Consider the following 15,685-nt stretch of genomic DNA (forward strand, 5'->3'; position numbering starts at 1 on the left):
AAAAAAGGGATGAGGGAAAAAAAACAAGTGTGAGAAAAAAAAAAGGATAATTAAATCTCTTTGCAATTTAATAATTAAAGAAAAAAGGGGGGGGCAGGAAAGAAGGTTAATGCCAGTGGCTGGAATGAATCCTGTGATATCCCAGGCCAACAGAATAATTTCAAACAACAATAACAATGCAAAAAACTGCCCCTTTGCTACTAGAAAGGAAGTCAAAGCAGCTGTTATTTAATTCAAAATCAGATTAATGGGATGCTGGTTAAATACAGGCTCAGCATTGGAGCTGCCTGGAATCCAGGGAATCTCTGGGTGGGTGGGGAAGGGCAGAGGAGGCTGAGGTGGGGTTTGGTCTCTGGTTTAATTAGACTGGTTTTGCCTGCAGGTCCTCTGTGCTGTGGCAAAGAGCAGCCCCTGGGAGATGGAAAAGCCGTGCCCTTCCTGTGGGAGAAGGAATCTGTATCCTGATGGAATTATCAGCCCCATCTCCCCATCCTTGGATCCCTCCCCACGGCTTGTTGTTCCTGTGTAAAACAGAAGGAGCTGAGATCTCTCTGTGCTCTTTGGCCACCACATCCCAAGAGGTGACTCAGCTTTGCTCCTGGGAACGCTCAGGAAGCCGAGGGATGGCTCAGGTTGGGAAGTGTCGGGATGGACACACCGGGATTCAATCCGAGCAGCTCAGGAGCAAAGGCAGTGACAGCCAAGGTGCAAGGGTCTTGTTTTTCTGCCATCAAATGACACTTTACACTGTGAATTTCTCAGGTGGCTTTAATGAGGAGAAATATCCAGATATCCAGACAGGGAATAATCAGGAGAAACACCTGGATACCCAAACAGAATCTAATCAGGAGCAATATCCAGATATCCAGACTGAATCTATTGATACCCAGATATCCAGACTGAATCCAGTCAGGGGAAATATCTGAATAGCCAAACTAAATCTGATCAGGGAAAATGTCCAGCTACAAAAACATAATCTGATCAGGAGCAATATCCAGATATCCAGACTGAGTCTAGTCAGGAGAAATATCTAGATACAAAAAGTGAAGATAATCAGGAGAAACATCCAGGTATAAACCCAGAATCTGATCAGGAGCAATATCCAGATATTCAAACTGAATCTAATCAGGAGCAATATCCAGGTATAAAACCAGAATCTGATCAGGAGCAATATCCAGATATCCAGACTCAAACTAATGATATCCAGATATTCAAACTGAATCTAATCTGGAGCAATATCCAGATACAAAACCAGAATCTGATCAGGAGCAATATCCAGATATTTAAACTGAACCTAATCAGGAGCAGTATCCAAATATCCAACTGAATCTAATCAGGAGCAATATCCAAATATCCAACTGAATCTGATCAGGAGCAATATCCAAATATCCAACTGAATCTGCTCAGGAGCAATATTCAGATATCCAAACTCAATCTAATGATATCCAGATATTCAAACTGAATCTAATCAGGAGCAATATCCAGGTATAAACCCAGAATCTGATCAGGAGCAATATCCAGATATCCAAACTCAATCTCCCCGTCTAAAAATCCCGCTTCCCACTCGGTATCTCCCGGGACAGCCGGGCTGTGCTGGCCGTGGCTTCTCCCTTTTTGTGGACACAACTCCAGCCCAGCCTTCAAACCTTCAGCCAGACCTGGGGCTCGCAGTGGCTTTTTTGAGCTTCCATTCCTGTGCCCAGGGCTCGAGGCAGAAGGACAGGGGCGAGACGAGGGCGCAGGCGCCGGCAAAGAGGAAGGAGCACACGTAGGTCTGGGTGTAGTCGTAGAGCCAACCTGAAGGAAGACAAAAGTTGGGGTTTTAAAAGCTCTGGGATTTCTCTCCCTGCAGAAAAAACAAAACAAACAAAAAAAAATCATTTTTGGGAGGTGGTGGGAGGCAGGCATAGCTTGTGTGATCTTGTTTCAGTATTTCTCAGTTATTTAAGATCCTCCTGGGCAGCGTTTCCAGTCAGGACTAAACGTGTCTTTTTTCCCAGGGCTGACTTTGATCCTTGGAGTGGGAATGGGGTTTAATTGGATTGAATTTAAGCCCCAATTTTTTTTTTTTTTCCACACCCCCCCCCCCAAGTTTAAATGGGCCAAAAGGAGCTGCCTGAGCAGGTGGAAGATCCCAATGGATGTTTCCAACAGGGAAGATCCCAATGGATGTTTCCAGCAGGGAAGATCCCAATGGATGTTTCCAGCAGGGAAGATCCCAATGGATGTTTCCAGCAGGGAAGATCCCAATGGATGTTTCCAGCAGGGGAGATCCCAATGGATGTTTTCAGCAATGGTTTTTCCAACATCTTGGGCTGTGAACTCCTCGTTTCTCCAGCCTTTTTTTTTTTCTTGTGCCCCAGTTTAATTCAGTTTTCTTCAGTTTTTCTTCGGTAATATTATATTATATTACATTATATTCGATTCTTTTGCACTTTGGGTTAATGGTTTGCACTGTTTGTGGAAATAAAATGAGCCAAAATAATGTTCTGATTTGGTTTAAGGGTTTCTTTCAGTGGTGCTGGTGGATGGAAAGCTCCAAAGGAGAGTCCAAACTTTTCCCCCTGGGCTTTGAGCTGATCACATTTGCAGGTAAGTCACCTTTTCCTTGCTTTAGGCTTTGGTCTAATATGCAATATAATAATATTTTAAATATTTATTTAAAATACACTTATTTTATCTGTAATATTTTATATATTTTATAGTTTTTATAATACTGTTATAAATATTTTTATAAATTTTAAGAAAATTTTATAACTATCTAAAAATTTTTTAAACAAATTTACATTTTTGTATTTTTATATTTTATAAGTATTTACAAATATTTTGTGTTTTATGAATATTTTTATAAATTATATAGTTTGTAGAGTATATTTTAGATTTAATCATTGTTAAAATTTTATAGTATAATATATAACAATATGTATTTGATATTGTGTATTGTTACATAATGTTATACTATATATTATATATTTGAAATTATATTATATATTTTTATATATTATTTTATTATTTATTATTATATTTATTATTTATTATCATATTATGCTACATTATTATATTACATTATTATTGTATTATATTACATTATATTATTAAAATAATTATTATTTTGTAGTATATATTTATATTGTATTATTTCAATATTTTAAACCATTTTAACCTTTGCAGTTCTCATTATCCATCAGGTTTTGCTTCATAAAATCACTTGAGTTTAATAAAATCCTAAATTTAAAGGTTTAGAGAGGTCAGAGCACCCAACCCCAAATCCTAAACCCTGCAGGGGCCAGCTGGGCTTGGGCACTTCATCAGTAGCTTCTGGTTATATTCAGTTTTCATGCCTAACCCAGCATTACTGGGAGAGAAAATGGGAGAATTTATTTGGATAAATTAAGAACTGAATAATAAATTAATAAATGAATTAATAAACAACCTGGATCTTGAACTCTCAATCGTTCCCCTCTGGGCGGATCAGTGAGAGTTTTATTTCCTGGCTCTATTTGGCCTTCCTTTATCCCACCAGCATAAAGCCAGATTTCTTAAAAATCTGGAAAAAACCTTAAAAAAAAGGTGAGGGAAAAGAAAAACAAAACAAAAAAAACAAAACAAAAAAAAGGCTTTTTTTGCAGGAAACCTTGTTTTCCACAATCCAGGAATGCAGCACTTCAGGAAGCAAAAGCCTCCCAGTTAATGAAAATACACTGCGAGGGGATGGAGATAAAACTGCAGTGAGAGGCAGCCAAGTCATTCAGCTCCTTCCACGCTCTTCCCGTGGCAGGGAATTCAGTGGGATTGAGGGATTGCTGGGAATTCATCCCGTGGCAGGGAATTCAGTGGGATTGAGGGATTGCTGGGAATTCATCCCGTGCCAGGCAGTTCATCACCCTGTCCAGGGGAACGTTTGGGCTGCTTGAAGTTGGATCCACAGGCAGAGTAGGAAAATCAATTTTTTTTTCCCTGCTAAAACTTCCCCTGGAGTTGGGATTTACGGAATCCTTGGCAGTTTCCAGCCAGGGGCCTTGGCAGGCCCGGAGATCTGGAGGGGCAGGAGGCAACAAATGATGGTTTGGGTCGGAAAGAACCCTAAAGCTCATCCAGTGCCACGGGCAGGGTCACCTTCCCACTAGCCCAGGTTGCTCCGAGTTTATCCAGCTTGGCCTTAGATGCTTCCAGGGGTGGAGCATCCTCTGGGAAATCCATTCCAGTCCCTCCCCACCGAATTCCTTCCCAATATCCCATCTGATCCTGCCCTCTGGCAGTGGGAAGCCATTCCCTGTGTCCTGTCCCTCCATCCCTTGTCCCAAATCCCTCTCCAGCTCTCCTGGAGCCCCTTCAGGCCCTGGAAAGGGCTCCAAGGTCTCCCTGGAACCTTCCCTTCTCCAGGGGAACATTCCCAGCTCTCCCAGCCTGGCTCCAGAGCAAATGTTCTCCAGCCTTGGAGCATTTCCAGGGCCTCCTCTGGACTCTCTCCAGCAGCTCCACATCCTCCTGTTGTTGTTCCCAGAGCTGGTGGGGTCTCACCTGAGGGGGCAGAGGGGCAAAATCCCCCCCATCCTGCTGCCCACACTGTGGGATTTTTTTGGGCTGGAAAATGCAGGGAGAGGCAAATGTCCCAGGGGCAGGAAAAGCTCTGCTCTGGCCAAGCAGTTTGGAGGAGAACAATTCCCCTGCTCCCAGCAATTCCCCTGCTCCCAACAATTCCCCTGCTCCCAACAATTCCCCTGCTCCCAGCAATTCCCCTGCTCCCAACAGTTCCCCTGCTCCCAACAATTCCTCTGCTCCCAACAATTCCCCTGCTCCCAGGCAGGGGTGGGAGAGTCACTCCTAAGAGCTTGGGATGTGCCAGATCCTCCCCAGTGCCCTGTTTTCCTGGCAGAGGGAGAAGGGGAAAAGCTTCTCATCCTCCTTGTCTTAGGGACCAGGAGCTCTCAGGGCCCAGCTCTGGGATCTGTCACCAACCAAGAGGTTATTGAGGCTTCTCCTGGTGCTCCAGAGCCTCTGTTTTATGGGAATGCTGCCAAGCCCATCCCTGCTTCGCCTTCCTCTCCTTCCCTGCCCTCCAGTCCCAATTCAGTGTTAATTCCTACCCTGCTAGGGGGTAAAATCCATGGGAATGGGGTCGTTATCCTGCTGTGGTTGGGGTTAAACTGGGCACGTTTTCCAAGCTGCTGGTTGGGGTTTGCAGGTTCCCCAGCGAGATGTTGCCTGGGTGTAAAGACATTCCTGAAATAGGATTTTTTTTTTTCCCCCTTATTTGAACCGAAAACTGGGATGGATCCATGTGGGAGAGTGAACCAGCAGCTTTATCACTGGATGTGTGTGGTGGGGGCATGTGTATAAACACATATTATATTAAAAAATATATAATATAAAAATATAATATATAATATAAAAATATATATAATATAAAAATATATATAATATAAAAATATATATAATATAAAAATATAATATAGGTAATATAAAATATATATAACATAATGTAATATATATTATATTGCATAGGTACTATAAAACATATGTATATTTAATATTGTAGGTGTATAAGAATACATAATATTGACATTTATAATGTAGAATGCCTAATATATAATGTATAATATATATTGTGTATTCTAATAAATTATATTACATTATATATATTATATTCTATTTTATTGTATTATATAATATAATAAATATAATAAATATAATGTAATATACTTTATATTGCTTTTTATGTTTGTTACTTTATATATTATATTATATTATATTACATTACATTATATTATATTATATTATATTATATTATATTATATTATATTATATTATATTATATTATATTAATTATATTATATTTATTATTTACCTGCCAGAGGAGGTCCTCCAATGGCTGCTATCCCTGCAAAGAAGGCAGCAAACCCCAGGTAACTGTGGAGCTTTTCCACACCCACCAGATCCACCTGTTTGTAAACCAAAACGGGTCGTCAGGGATGGATTTCGTGGGAATACAAAAGCAGAAGGGGTTAATTGATTTGTTTTAAAGCACAAGAGATTAATTGATTTTTTTTTCTCCTTTTTTTTTTTTTCCTGGGGAGTTTCCTCTTGAGCTGCAGCTTTGGAAGGACTTTGCCCCTGTGCGTCTGATCCAACCTGGAATCCTGGAATCCCTTTGCCTCCTTGAGGCCAGGATGGAAATTGCTGGGATGGGAGATGCTTTTGTGCCTTCCAGAGAAACAAGACTAGAAGGAATGTGATTTAAGCTGCGAATTCCTTCCCAGAAAAGAAATGCCAGATTATAATTATGGAATCCTGGGATGGTTTGGGTTGGAAAGGGAACTTAAAGCTCATCCAGTGCCACGGGCAGGGACACCTTCCCACTAGCCCAGGTTGTTCCAAGTTTATCCAGCTTGGCCTTGGACACTTCCAGGGATGGGGCAGCCACAGCTTCTCTGGGAATTCCATCCCAGCCCCTCCCCACCCTCCCAGGGAGGAATTCCTTCCCAATATCCCATCTCTCCCTGCCCTCTGGCAGTGGGAAGCCATTCCCTGTGTCCTGTCCCTCCATCCTTTCTCCCAAATCCCTCTCCAGCTCTCCTGGAGCCCCTTTAGGCCCTGGAAAGGGCTTCAAGGTCTCCCTGGAGTCTTCCCTTCTCCAGGAGAACCCCCCCAGCTCTCCCATCCTGGCTCCAGAGCAAAGGTTCTCCAGTCCTTGGAGCCTTCCATGACTGATCCCTGTGTGTTCCAGATGGTTCTGGGACTGGGAGCAGATCAGCACAACCCACCCCTGACTCACCAGCACGGGCAGCACCAGAGCCATGAACCCTCCACAGAACACGGAAAAGGCCACGGTGTAGGCGAGGAGCTGCGGGAATGTCGTGGCCAGGGGGCCCAGGAGGTTGGTGATCCCACTCAGGACCAGGTAAGTCACGTGGAAATGGTACTTCTTGGTCCAGTTCTGGTCGGCCACCCAGCCCGAGAGCAGCTGGCTCAGCATCTCCGTGATGCCTGAAGGGGACAGGAGTCACCAGAGCCTCAAAAAAACCACTTCATTTTGGGGGTATTTTGCCTCTTTTTTGTCCCCTCTGTGTCACATCCAGGTTTCACCCAACCACAAGGGGTTAAAACGCCCAAAAAAGTTACAGGGGGGTATTTTTAGACCGTTGTAAAATTGATATTTGGGGTGACTTTTTTTTTTTTTTTTGCCTTTCCCCAGCTATTTACCAAATCTTTAAATATTCAGTCAAGGTCTCTGCACTCAGCAGAAATCTCTGAAATGCCCTTCAGTAAAATCAGGGATGATGAACTTGCTGTCTGATCCCTTTCCTGAGGTGGAGAAAAAGGGGGATATTAAGGAGAAATATATTTACAAGATTTGAATTTGTCTAAAGCAGCAAATGGCCTGGCATTTCTTTAAAGGCTCAGCAAACTTCTGATACTTGTAGGTTTTGGGGTTTTTTTTTTTACATTTCTTGATACATTTTTACGAACCAAAGATCAGAGGGAGAGCTCACTCTGTCAGCTCGTGTCTTGCACTGTCCCCCTCCCACTCTTAATTCAAAACACCACCTGAATTTCTGGGCTGTCCTAAATCCCTGCACAGCACATCCTTGCAAAATATCCCACAGCTTTGTAGAAGTAAAATGTATTTTTTTGGACAATAAAATATTTGATTATGGCTTGAGGTTGGAGCTGCTTTCTTAACCCAGTTTATAATCAGGCATGGGGTTGTTTTTGGGGGGAGTTTAGTTGTTTTTTCCACTTCCCCATCCCCCTTGGAGGTGGATTTTTTTCCCCCCCAACATTGAATTTTTCTCTCCTGGCTCAAACTGGAGCTCTTTGGATTCTCAGTGATTTCTGTGGGTTGTGGTTTTAAGCAAAGCAGGGATGGTGGTGAGGAGGCTCCAGGAGGACAGAGAGCACCTTTTTACTGGAAAATTGTGGATTTTTTTGGGAGCAGAGAGGATGGGGAATCATCCAGATTGGACTGGAAGAACCACCCACCCATCTTGGTGATCCTGAATATGCAGAGGGATCAGGGCTGTGAGCTCAACCTCTGCCATGAGGATTCCTCCTAGGACACATCTGGGACTATTTCTGGGCAAAATTCGGGTTGGTTTTCTCTCCTAAAATGGGTTTAAAAGATTCCTTTGCCTACCAGCCACTGAGATGAGGTAGGAGCCATCCATGCTGCTCATTCCCAGGGTCCTGGCTCTTGCCACCAGGTGAAAGAAGGGCACAAAATAGGCCAAGTGGCTGAACAGAAAAGACCAGGTGAAGATGAAGAAAAGGGGATCCTTCAGTGGGGACAAGTCCAGGAGAGGCTGAGAATCTTTTTTGGCTGCTGGAAGGGGTTTGTGGCTTCTCTTGGCCTCGGTGGCCGTTTCTGGTGAGGATCTGCCCGGGGTGTGTTTCTCCAGCTTTCCCAAGGCAGGTGGATTGATGGGACCAGAGGCACCTTTGCCACGGGGCATCAGGAGTGTGTCTGTGGTGGGAAGCTCCTGTACAGGATGTAATTCCCTGTGAGGGGTCCCATCTGAACATCCATCAGCAGTTTCTGGGTCCTTCTGTGTCACTGATGACGCGCAGTCCTGGATTTTGGCAGAGGAGGGTCGGGTGCTGATGGGTCTCAGCAACAGGCTGGAGGGCACCAGGTTCAACATGATGCCTCCAAAAATCAGGAGAGTTCCTGAGGGAAGACGGGGAGCTGTTTTATTCTTGGAGTGAGAAGGAGGAACAGCAGAAAATGAGCTTTTAGAGCAGGCTGTTTGCACTGAACATGCAGAAAGTCTGCCCTAAGAGAGACTTTCCCCCCCTCTTTACGGGGGAGGTAACAAAACAGGAAGTTTGATTCGTGGTTTTTCTGGCTGGAAGTCCTTTCTGCTCTGATGCACACAGCAGATCCAGAGCTGCCTCTGGGATCTGGGAGCTTGTTTTGTTTACCCTCAGCAGGAGTCGTGAGGGACCTTCAGGATGGCCCAAAACTGCAGTAAAAGCAGGGATTTTCAGTTCTCTGTTTTGCCTCTGATTTTAATTAGTCATTAGGTGTTTAATCATTAAGATGTCCCCAAACCATCCTCGAAGAGGCAGAGCTGTTGAATTTTTAATCTCTTAAAGGAGCCTCTTCCCCTCGCCCAGACCTCCCCGATCACCCTCTCGGTGCTGATAAATGAGGGCAAACAGGAGATCACTCACCTTGCCAGCCATAGAAGTCGAGGAGGAGCTGGGTGAAGGGTGCCATGAGGAAGGTGAGCCCCATCCCAGAGCGGGCCACGGCGTTGGAGAAGCCCAAGCGTGCCCGGCAGCGCTTGGCCGTCATCACTGCGGCCGCCTGGTACAGGCAGGCAAAGCCCAGCCCTGGGGGGGAGGTCAGAAAGAACATTCTCTCTCTCTCTCTCTCTCTCTAGGCCCCCAAAAAAAGTACCAGGAACTCTTGGAATTCTCAGTCATGCCACGCTGAGTCTCTGGGGTGCAGTGTTCCTAGTGGGAAGTTGGGGGGTTTCTCCTGGTCTCAGTGGAGAGGTTTTGTGTGTGGTGGTTGATGTCTGGGGGGGTTGGAGGCTGTGCCCTGTTAGTGAGGGGGTTTTAAAAGGTCAGGATTTAGTGGAGCCAGAAAAAAAAAAAAAATCAGGGTTAGCTGGGACTAAGTGTGTTAAAAGTGTGTTTTATTCTCCTGAGCATGGAGTGCTGAGGGTTCGCACAGCAGCTCGTAGGGAGGAGCTGGGGGTGCTTTGCCACTCGGGGTTTTACAGAATCACAAATAACTGAGTTGAAGGGACCCCCCAGGGATCATCAGTCCAAGCCCTGGCCCTGCACAGACACCCCAGCAATCCCACCCTGTCCCTGAGGGTGTTGTCCAAACCCTCCTGCAGCTCTGGCAGCCTTGGGGCTGTGCCCACTGCCCTGGGGAGCCTGTTCAGTGCCAACCACCCTCTGGGGGAAGAACCTTTCCCTGAGATCCAACCTGGCACAGCTCCAGCCCTTCCCTGCATGCTGTCCCTGCTCACACAGAGCAGAGGTGGTTCTGCCCCTCTGAGGAAGCTGCAGACCCCCCCTGAGCTCTGACCTGTCTCCTCCAGCTGAGCAATCCGTGTGCCCTCAGCTTCCCCTCCGGGCCCTCCCCCCAAGGTTTATGGTTAAAGGAGCTGATTCCTTGGTGGTGGCCCAGGGCAATGTGTGTGTCAGAGGCTGCTCACCCAGCAGGACTCCCATGGAGATGCAGAGGAAGGGGACACTGGTGGCCTGAGTGCTGACCAGGCACCCCCCAGCCACCAGCCCGGCCCCGAGGAGGGACGTGAGACGCTCGCCCAGCCCCCGGCACACGACGGCCACGAGTGGGGCTGCAAGGGAGAGAGGCACAAAGCTCAGGCTGAAGGTGACAGAAGGACCTCCCCACCCTCACAGCCAAGGATTCCTTCCCAGTGTCCCATCTATCCCCGCCCTCTGGCAGCGGGAAGCCGTTCCCTGTGTCCTGTCTCTCCAGCCCTTGTCCCCAGCCCCTCTCCAGCTCTCCTGGAGCCCCTTTAGGCACTGGAAGGCGCTCCAAGGTCTCCCTGGAGCCTTCCCTTCTCCAGGGGAATACCCCCAGCTCTCCCAGCCTGGCTCCAGAACCCTGGAATCCCAGGATTTTTTGGGTCAAAAGGGATCTTGAAGCTCAACCCATTCCACCCCCTGCCACGGGCAGGGACACCTCCCACCAGCCCAGGTTGCTCCAAGCCCCATCCAACCTGGCCTTGGACACTTCCTGGGATGGGGCAGCCCCAGCTTCTCTGGGAATTCCATCCCAGCCCCTCCCCACCCTCCCAAGGAAGGATTCCTTCCCAATATCCCATCTAAATGACATGCAGCCCTATCTTTGGATCACATCCCTGCTGAGACACGTGTGGGCACCGGCCACGTCCAGCCTGGAGCAGTCTGGGAAGGGAATCTGATCCAAAGAACACCCTCAGTGCCCTCAAAGCAAACGTGCTGGGGTTGAAGCGCTGCCCCAAATCCTTGGGGATGCCAGCTCACCTCCCAGGAAGCGCAGGGAGGACATGATGGAGCCAATCCAGCTGACCTGCTCCGAGGAGCCCCCCACGTCCTCCTGGAAAGCCACGAAGAAAATCCCGAAGGTCTTGAGCATCCCCATCACGAGGACGTTGACCTGAGAGGCAGGAGCAGACAGAGGTGAGGGGCCCCCGGGGGAGCAGGAGGGAGGAAAAGCTTTTCTATCTGCTTTTCTTGTGGGGATAGTTTGTTACGGGACACTTGAACTGGTGGTGGGGAATGTCAGCAGGGTGAGCTCGTGGCGGCCACGCTGCACTTCCATCTTAACAGGCCCTCAAAAACCCCTCTGCAAACTCCTCTTCAAGAAAAAGAAACAAAATCACACCAGAACCCAACTCTTCCAGGATGTTTTTTGCTCTAGGAGTTACTTTTTAATCCTGAAGCAACAATGAAATGGGTCTTGGCGCTGCTGAAGATCACTGGGAGTCGATGGAGGGGGGTGAGAGGAGCAGGATGGATGTTATCCAGGGCAGTTTCCCAGGCTTGCCCTGCCGTGGGAGCAAAGGACACACACTTTGTGTCCTTAATTTTAACTCCCTCTCACCTCCCTGGTAGCAGGTGGTTAATGATTGGCAGCGAGTTACTTGGGATGGGGTGGAATTGGGGAAAGCTTTCCCAGCTTGGGGGGGGGGTGGTGGTCTTGATGACCTTAAAGATCTTTTCCAGCCTTCAGGATTCCTTGATCCATCACTGGTGGGAAGATTGTGTGGTGTTAAAGCCCGTGGAATGGAGAATTGGTGCCTCTGAGTGGTGTTGAGGTGCCTGGTGCTCCCAGGGGCAGTTTGCTCCCTGGGATGTTTGCAGCTGCCGTTCCATAGGGAAGGGTGAAGCTGGGTGGGATCAGCCTGACCCTGTCCTCTGAGTGAGATTTGAGGCTTTTCCCTTCAGATCACGAGTGGGATTTGTTCTGTGCTTACCAGGAAGAAGTGAAGCACCGCTGCCCAGGCCCACCCTCCGAGCGCTGCTCCGGCCCGCCGGCTCTTCCCACCTCCCTCGGGCTCTTCATCCTCCTTCCCTGCCCCTGGAACGGCAGTTTCGGGACACATTGACACCTCCCCCCGGTGCTGTTCCCCCTGTTCCACTCCACCTTCAGTTTGGAGGGTGGTGGGGGGGGGGGAAGATCCACCGGCTTTTCTTGACAAAGGGTGTTAAATTACACATTATCCCTGCCTGGAAACAGTTTAACATCCTTTCTCTTTCCCACCAAGTTACTGTAACCACTTAAGGGGTTTGAAGTGGAGCACTTCTGCAGCTCCAGGGGTTTGCTTCGTGCCCCGAGTCGGGGAGGGGGTCACGTCTGTCTGATCCAGTTTTGAGCCCCTGGGGAGCTCTCCCGATCCCATCCTCTGCTTGTCTCCCTTCCATCCTCTCTGGCAGAGGCAGGACCCTGCCCCAGGGAGCAGCTGGGGCTGATGATCCTGAAACCTTTCCTTACCTCCTCGCTGCCTCATGATGGAAAATCCTCCCTAAAAGAGTCGATGGCAAAGAGGAATCATCTCTTCATTTGCTCCAGAGCCCAAATCCCCCCTTCCTGACTTGGCAGCCCAGAGTCTGCTCCTCCATTCGCATCCCCGAGAGGATGAGGATGGTGTCTGTCCCCCAGAGCAGGACATGGAGTCCCTGGGGCTGAGTGACAGAGCCCGTCCTCCTCCTCCTCCTCCTCCTCCTCCTGTTAGGCCACAAGGCCAGAGTCCCTCCCCTTCCCCAGCTGGGAGCAGGAAATCCAGGGCGTCTGGAGCAGAAATCCTGTTGGGAAAGAGGAGGGGAAGCCTGCAAAGGTTGTAACTCCAGGGAAGGCTTTGGATGTGGCCGGAAGAAGGGAGCGGGAGGTGGAAGTGCTGGACTGGATCCAGGCCTGGCCCTGCCAGTCCTGCCCAGCCCTTGGCCTGGGAAACTGTCGTTTAGGAGGGGATAGCCTGGAAAATCTGGGAGTTTGCAGCTGGATGGAGCAGCTGTGCTGCTGCAGCCCTGGGAGGCAGCAGGATCGGCGTTGGCTGCCCTGTAAATGCGCCCCAGCTCCTGGATAAACACGGCCCTCGTGCTTCCTGCCCTGCTGGGGGCTGGCCTGTCACCCCAGGCGGCATTCCTGAGCCCAGAGAAAACTGGGATCACTGTGGGGACCCTGACACTGATCTCTGTCTGCCCCCTCCCTTGGCAAAGCTCCATCTTTCCCGAGGAGCCCAGGAAACACGGGAGTCTGTGAGCTTTCCCTGTGGGAAGGCTTTCAGTACTTGTCTTGAGCTTTATTTCCGTGGGGTGGGGGTTGCAGGGAGGGTGGTTAAAGGGCTTGGGGGAGGGGGGAGGCAGCGTCTGCACTCAGAGCTCTTGGAATTCCAGGGGGAAATGCTCCAGCTGCTCCTCCTTGGTGGGATGTGGGGAGAGTGGAGAAGGACTCCTCGAGGCCAGGACAGAGTTTGGGCACGCAGAGATCTCAGGGCTTTACTGAGAATCAACACTGAGCTGGACAGGAGTGTGGACTCAGCCAGGCAGAGGCTCCTCCTGCCTGTTCCACGTCAGGCTGGGACTGTCACTGCTGAAGGGAGCAGTCATTGGAGTCGGGTCAGAGCAGCCTGAATGTCATTTTCTCTCTGACCCAGCCCAATTTTCACCTCATGCTCTGCTGGGACACTTCCCTCCCCCTCCCTGCACTGCAGCCCAGCTCCTTTTCCCTCCCTGCCACGTGGGAAGCACAGGAGTGGAGCAGCTTCCCAGGCCGTCTTTGCAGGATTTTTTCCCTGCACCATTTCAGATCCGGGGTCTGGATTTGTGAGGATGTTGCCAAACATGCATTTCCAGCTCACACAGGGACAGCATGTCCAGCCTTTAATCCGAGGCAACGAGAGAACAAGAAATCCTCCCACAGAACGTTCTAACTCGAGGAGGTGAAGTGTTCCCCAGGAGAAATTCCTTGGGAAGTGTTTGTACCTTTCCTGCTGGAGGAGCCCCCATTAATCCCAGTCTCTTCTCCAGAGAAATGCTAATGAAGGGAGTGGGAAAAGTCACCTCACATGGCTTTGGGAACGAAGCACCAGGCCCAGCAAAGAGAAGCAAAGGGGGGGGGGGTTGTTTTTGGGTTTTTTTTACAGGTCATTTATTGATTTCTCCAACCAACAACACACAATTACACCTGGTGGGATCTGACCACGTGTGCCACCCTCAGCACCACGAGGGCTACAGTGGGAGTTGGGAGACCTGGAGAGCTGCCCAGGAGCTGTTCAGTGGAGAGGGAGAGCCTTCCTCCTGGCTCTGGGGGGGTTCCAAACCGGGGCTGGAGTGCAGGGCTGTGCAGGGGAGGAGGAGGAGCTGGGAGTGCAGCTGGTCCCCAGTGATCAGGATGCCAACTTGTGCACTGCCACGGTGATGGTGTCGTGCTTCTGGATCATGATGTTCCTAAAACAATGGGGAAAGTGCTGAGGGAGGAGCTGGTGGGGGTGGGAACTGGAGCCGGGATCGTTCAAGCCAGACCCCGCCTCCCTTCCCACTCTGGGAACTGGAGACGTCCCTGCCGCCACAGTGACTCCCACGGCACCGCCTCAGCCACCCACGGGGGTCCCAAGCGTGGAAAAGGAACCACCAGAAAGCAGGAACCACCCCCCTCCCCCAAAGGTTTTCCTGCTGCTTTTACAACTCCTCCCTCTTCAAATCCCGTCAATCCAGCGACCTCCCCCGCCCCGTGCCCGCGGCTTCCCACGGGAGCTGCTCCCGGGATCTGACTGCTCCGGGAGGCTCCCAGGGCTGGGGGAAAGGAAAACCGGGCCGGGGACTCACCCGGTGTCCGACTCCAGGCACACCACGGGCGTGTCCGTGGGGTCGGAGCTGAGCTTGGCCGCCTGCTGGGCCAGCACGGAGATGATCCCCGCGTGTTCGTCCGAGAGGGTCCCTCGGCCTGAACGGGGGGGGCGACACGTGTGAAGCCCGTTTGCCTCCCCCAGGCCAAAGAGGGACTGATCCTTCCTCATCCCACTCCCCTCCCTGTGATCCTTCCCCGTGGCGTCTCCCTGAACTCAAACCACCGAAACTGTCTCGAATTTGAGGTGGGTGGTGGCCCCCTAGGGACACCCAAAGGTGGGGCCAGGACAGCAGGGCAGGGGTTGGTGTCCCCAGAGTGGGGTTCACGCAGGACAAGGCCAGGTACCCCCAAACGGGGTGGGGGGGGTCCTGTAGGGCCAGTCCTGGTGCCTCCCCCCACCCCGGCGGAGTCCCTAGAGGGTTTGGGGGACCCCCAACCCGGGGCCTCACACCCGCAGAAGCCCCCGGCAGGACCCAGGGGGACCCTGTCGGGGTAGAACCACCTGCCCCCCTCCCCACCCGGGAGCCCCCAGGCGGGACAGAGAGACACGAGACCTCCAACCCCGGTGCCCCCCAAACCCCGCCAGCCCTCGGAGGGTCCCCGCGCTTTGCCCACTCACAGCCCAGGTTGAGCCCCTGCGAGTCGGTGCACAGGACGCCCACCACGGCCGGGCTCTTCATGCTGGGGGGGGACACACAGCGCTGTCAGGGCCGGCATTCCACACCCCCCTTCCCGCCGCCCCGGAGCGTCGGGCTGGCCCAGCCCCGCTCCCCCATCCCCTCCCTGTCCCCCCTGTCCCCTCCCTGTCCCCCCTGTCCCCTCCCTGTCCCCCCTGTCCCCTCCCTGTCCCTCCTGTCCCCACCGTGT

General features: G+C 50.4%; 2 protein-coding genes and 1 long non-coding RNA gene across 4 annotated transcripts; 1 reads left to right on the plus strand and 2 right to left on the minus strand.

Moving 5' to 3' along the window:
- Positions 1-1,081: 1,081 nt before the first annotated feature.
- On the plus strand, positions 1,082-1,358 carry LOC114069145. The gene is made up of 2 exons (XR_003573732.1): positions 1,082-1,142; positions 1,208-1,358. It is a non-coding gene; the product is annotated as an uncharacterized LOC114069145 (long non-coding RNA).
- Positions 1,359-1,628: 270 nt separating this feature from the next.
- On the minus strand, positions 1,629-12,626 carry SLC16A4 (solute carrier family 16 member 4). 2 transcript variants are annotated; one of them, XM_027905737.1, is made up of 9 exons: positions 12,464-12,626; positions 11,946-12,049; positions 10,993-11,125; positions 10,176-10,319; positions 9,175-9,336; positions 8,138-8,668; positions 6,776-6,987; positions 5,849-5,942; positions 1,629-1,797 (listed from the first exon to the last, which is right to left on the minus strand). In XM_027905737.1, the coding sequence occupies exons 1-9, from the start codon at positions 12,477-12,479 to the stop codon at positions 1,649-1,651; spliced, it is 1,545 nt and encodes a 514-aa protein (XP_027761538.1). In that variant the 5' UTR covers positions 12,480-12,626; the 3' UTR covers positions 1,629-1,648. The 2 variants fall into 2 exon arrangements, with proteins under 2 accessions (XP_027761538.1, XP_027761539.1); XM_027905738.1 differs by lacking the exon at positions 10,176-10,319 and having other exon boundaries at positions 1,630-1,797.
- On the minus strand, positions 3,754-15,550 carry LAMTOR5 (late endosomal/lysosomal adaptor, MAPK and MTOR activator 5). The gene is made up of 4 exons (XM_027905739.1): positions 15,438-15,550; positions 14,797-14,914; positions 14,154-14,418; positions 3,754-3,763 (listed from the first exon to the last, which is right to left on the minus strand). Exons 1-3 carry the CDS (start codon positions 15,496-15,498, stop codon positions 14,358-14,360), a joined length of 240 nt encoding a protein of 79 aa, XP_027761540.1. The 5' UTR covers positions 15,499-15,550; the 3' UTR covers positions 3,754-3,763; positions 14,154-14,357.
- Positions 15,551-15,685: the final 135 nt, after the last annotated feature.

The sequence above is a fragment of the Empidonax traillii genome, unplaced genomic scaffold, assembly GCF_003031625.1.
Source record: "Empidonax traillii isolate 1590-97213 ecotype Southwest subspecies unplaced genomic scaffold, ASM303162v1 scaffold1199:size164099, whole genome shotgun sequence".
NCBI classification, from domain to species: domain Eukaryota; kingdom Metazoa; phylum Chordata; class Aves; order Passeriformes; family Tyrannidae; genus Empidonax; species Empidonax traillii.

What these genes read in the sequence shown, in the direction of transcription:
- LAMTOR5 (XM_027905739.1), bottom strand. Translation starts at nt 15,498, where the DNA reads ATGAAGAGCCCGGCCGTGGTGGGCGTCCTGTGCACCGACTCGCAGGGG. An exon ending in GCAGGGGCTCAACCTGGGCT is followed by an intron (nt 14,915 to 15,437) that starts GTGAGTGGGCAA and finishes CCCCCCGTTCAG; the next exon opens with GCCGAGGGACCCTCTCGGAC. An exon ending in TGCCTGGAGTCGGACACCGG is followed by an intron (nt 14,419 to 14,796) that starts GTGAGTCCCCGG and finishes CCATTGTTTTAG; the next exon opens with GAACATCATGATCCAGAAGC.
- SLC16A4 (XM_027905737.1), bottom strand. An exon ending in CTCCATGGGAGTCCTGCTGG is followed by an intron (nt 9,337 to 10,175) that starts GTGAGCAGCCTC and finishes CCTCCCCCCCAG; the next exon opens with GGCTGGGCTTTGCCTGCCTG. An exon ending in CGACTTCTATGGCTGGCAAG is followed by an intron (nt 8,669 to 9,174) that starts GTGAGTGATCTC and finishes GTCTTCCCTCAG; the next exon opens with GAACTCTCCTGATTTTTGGA.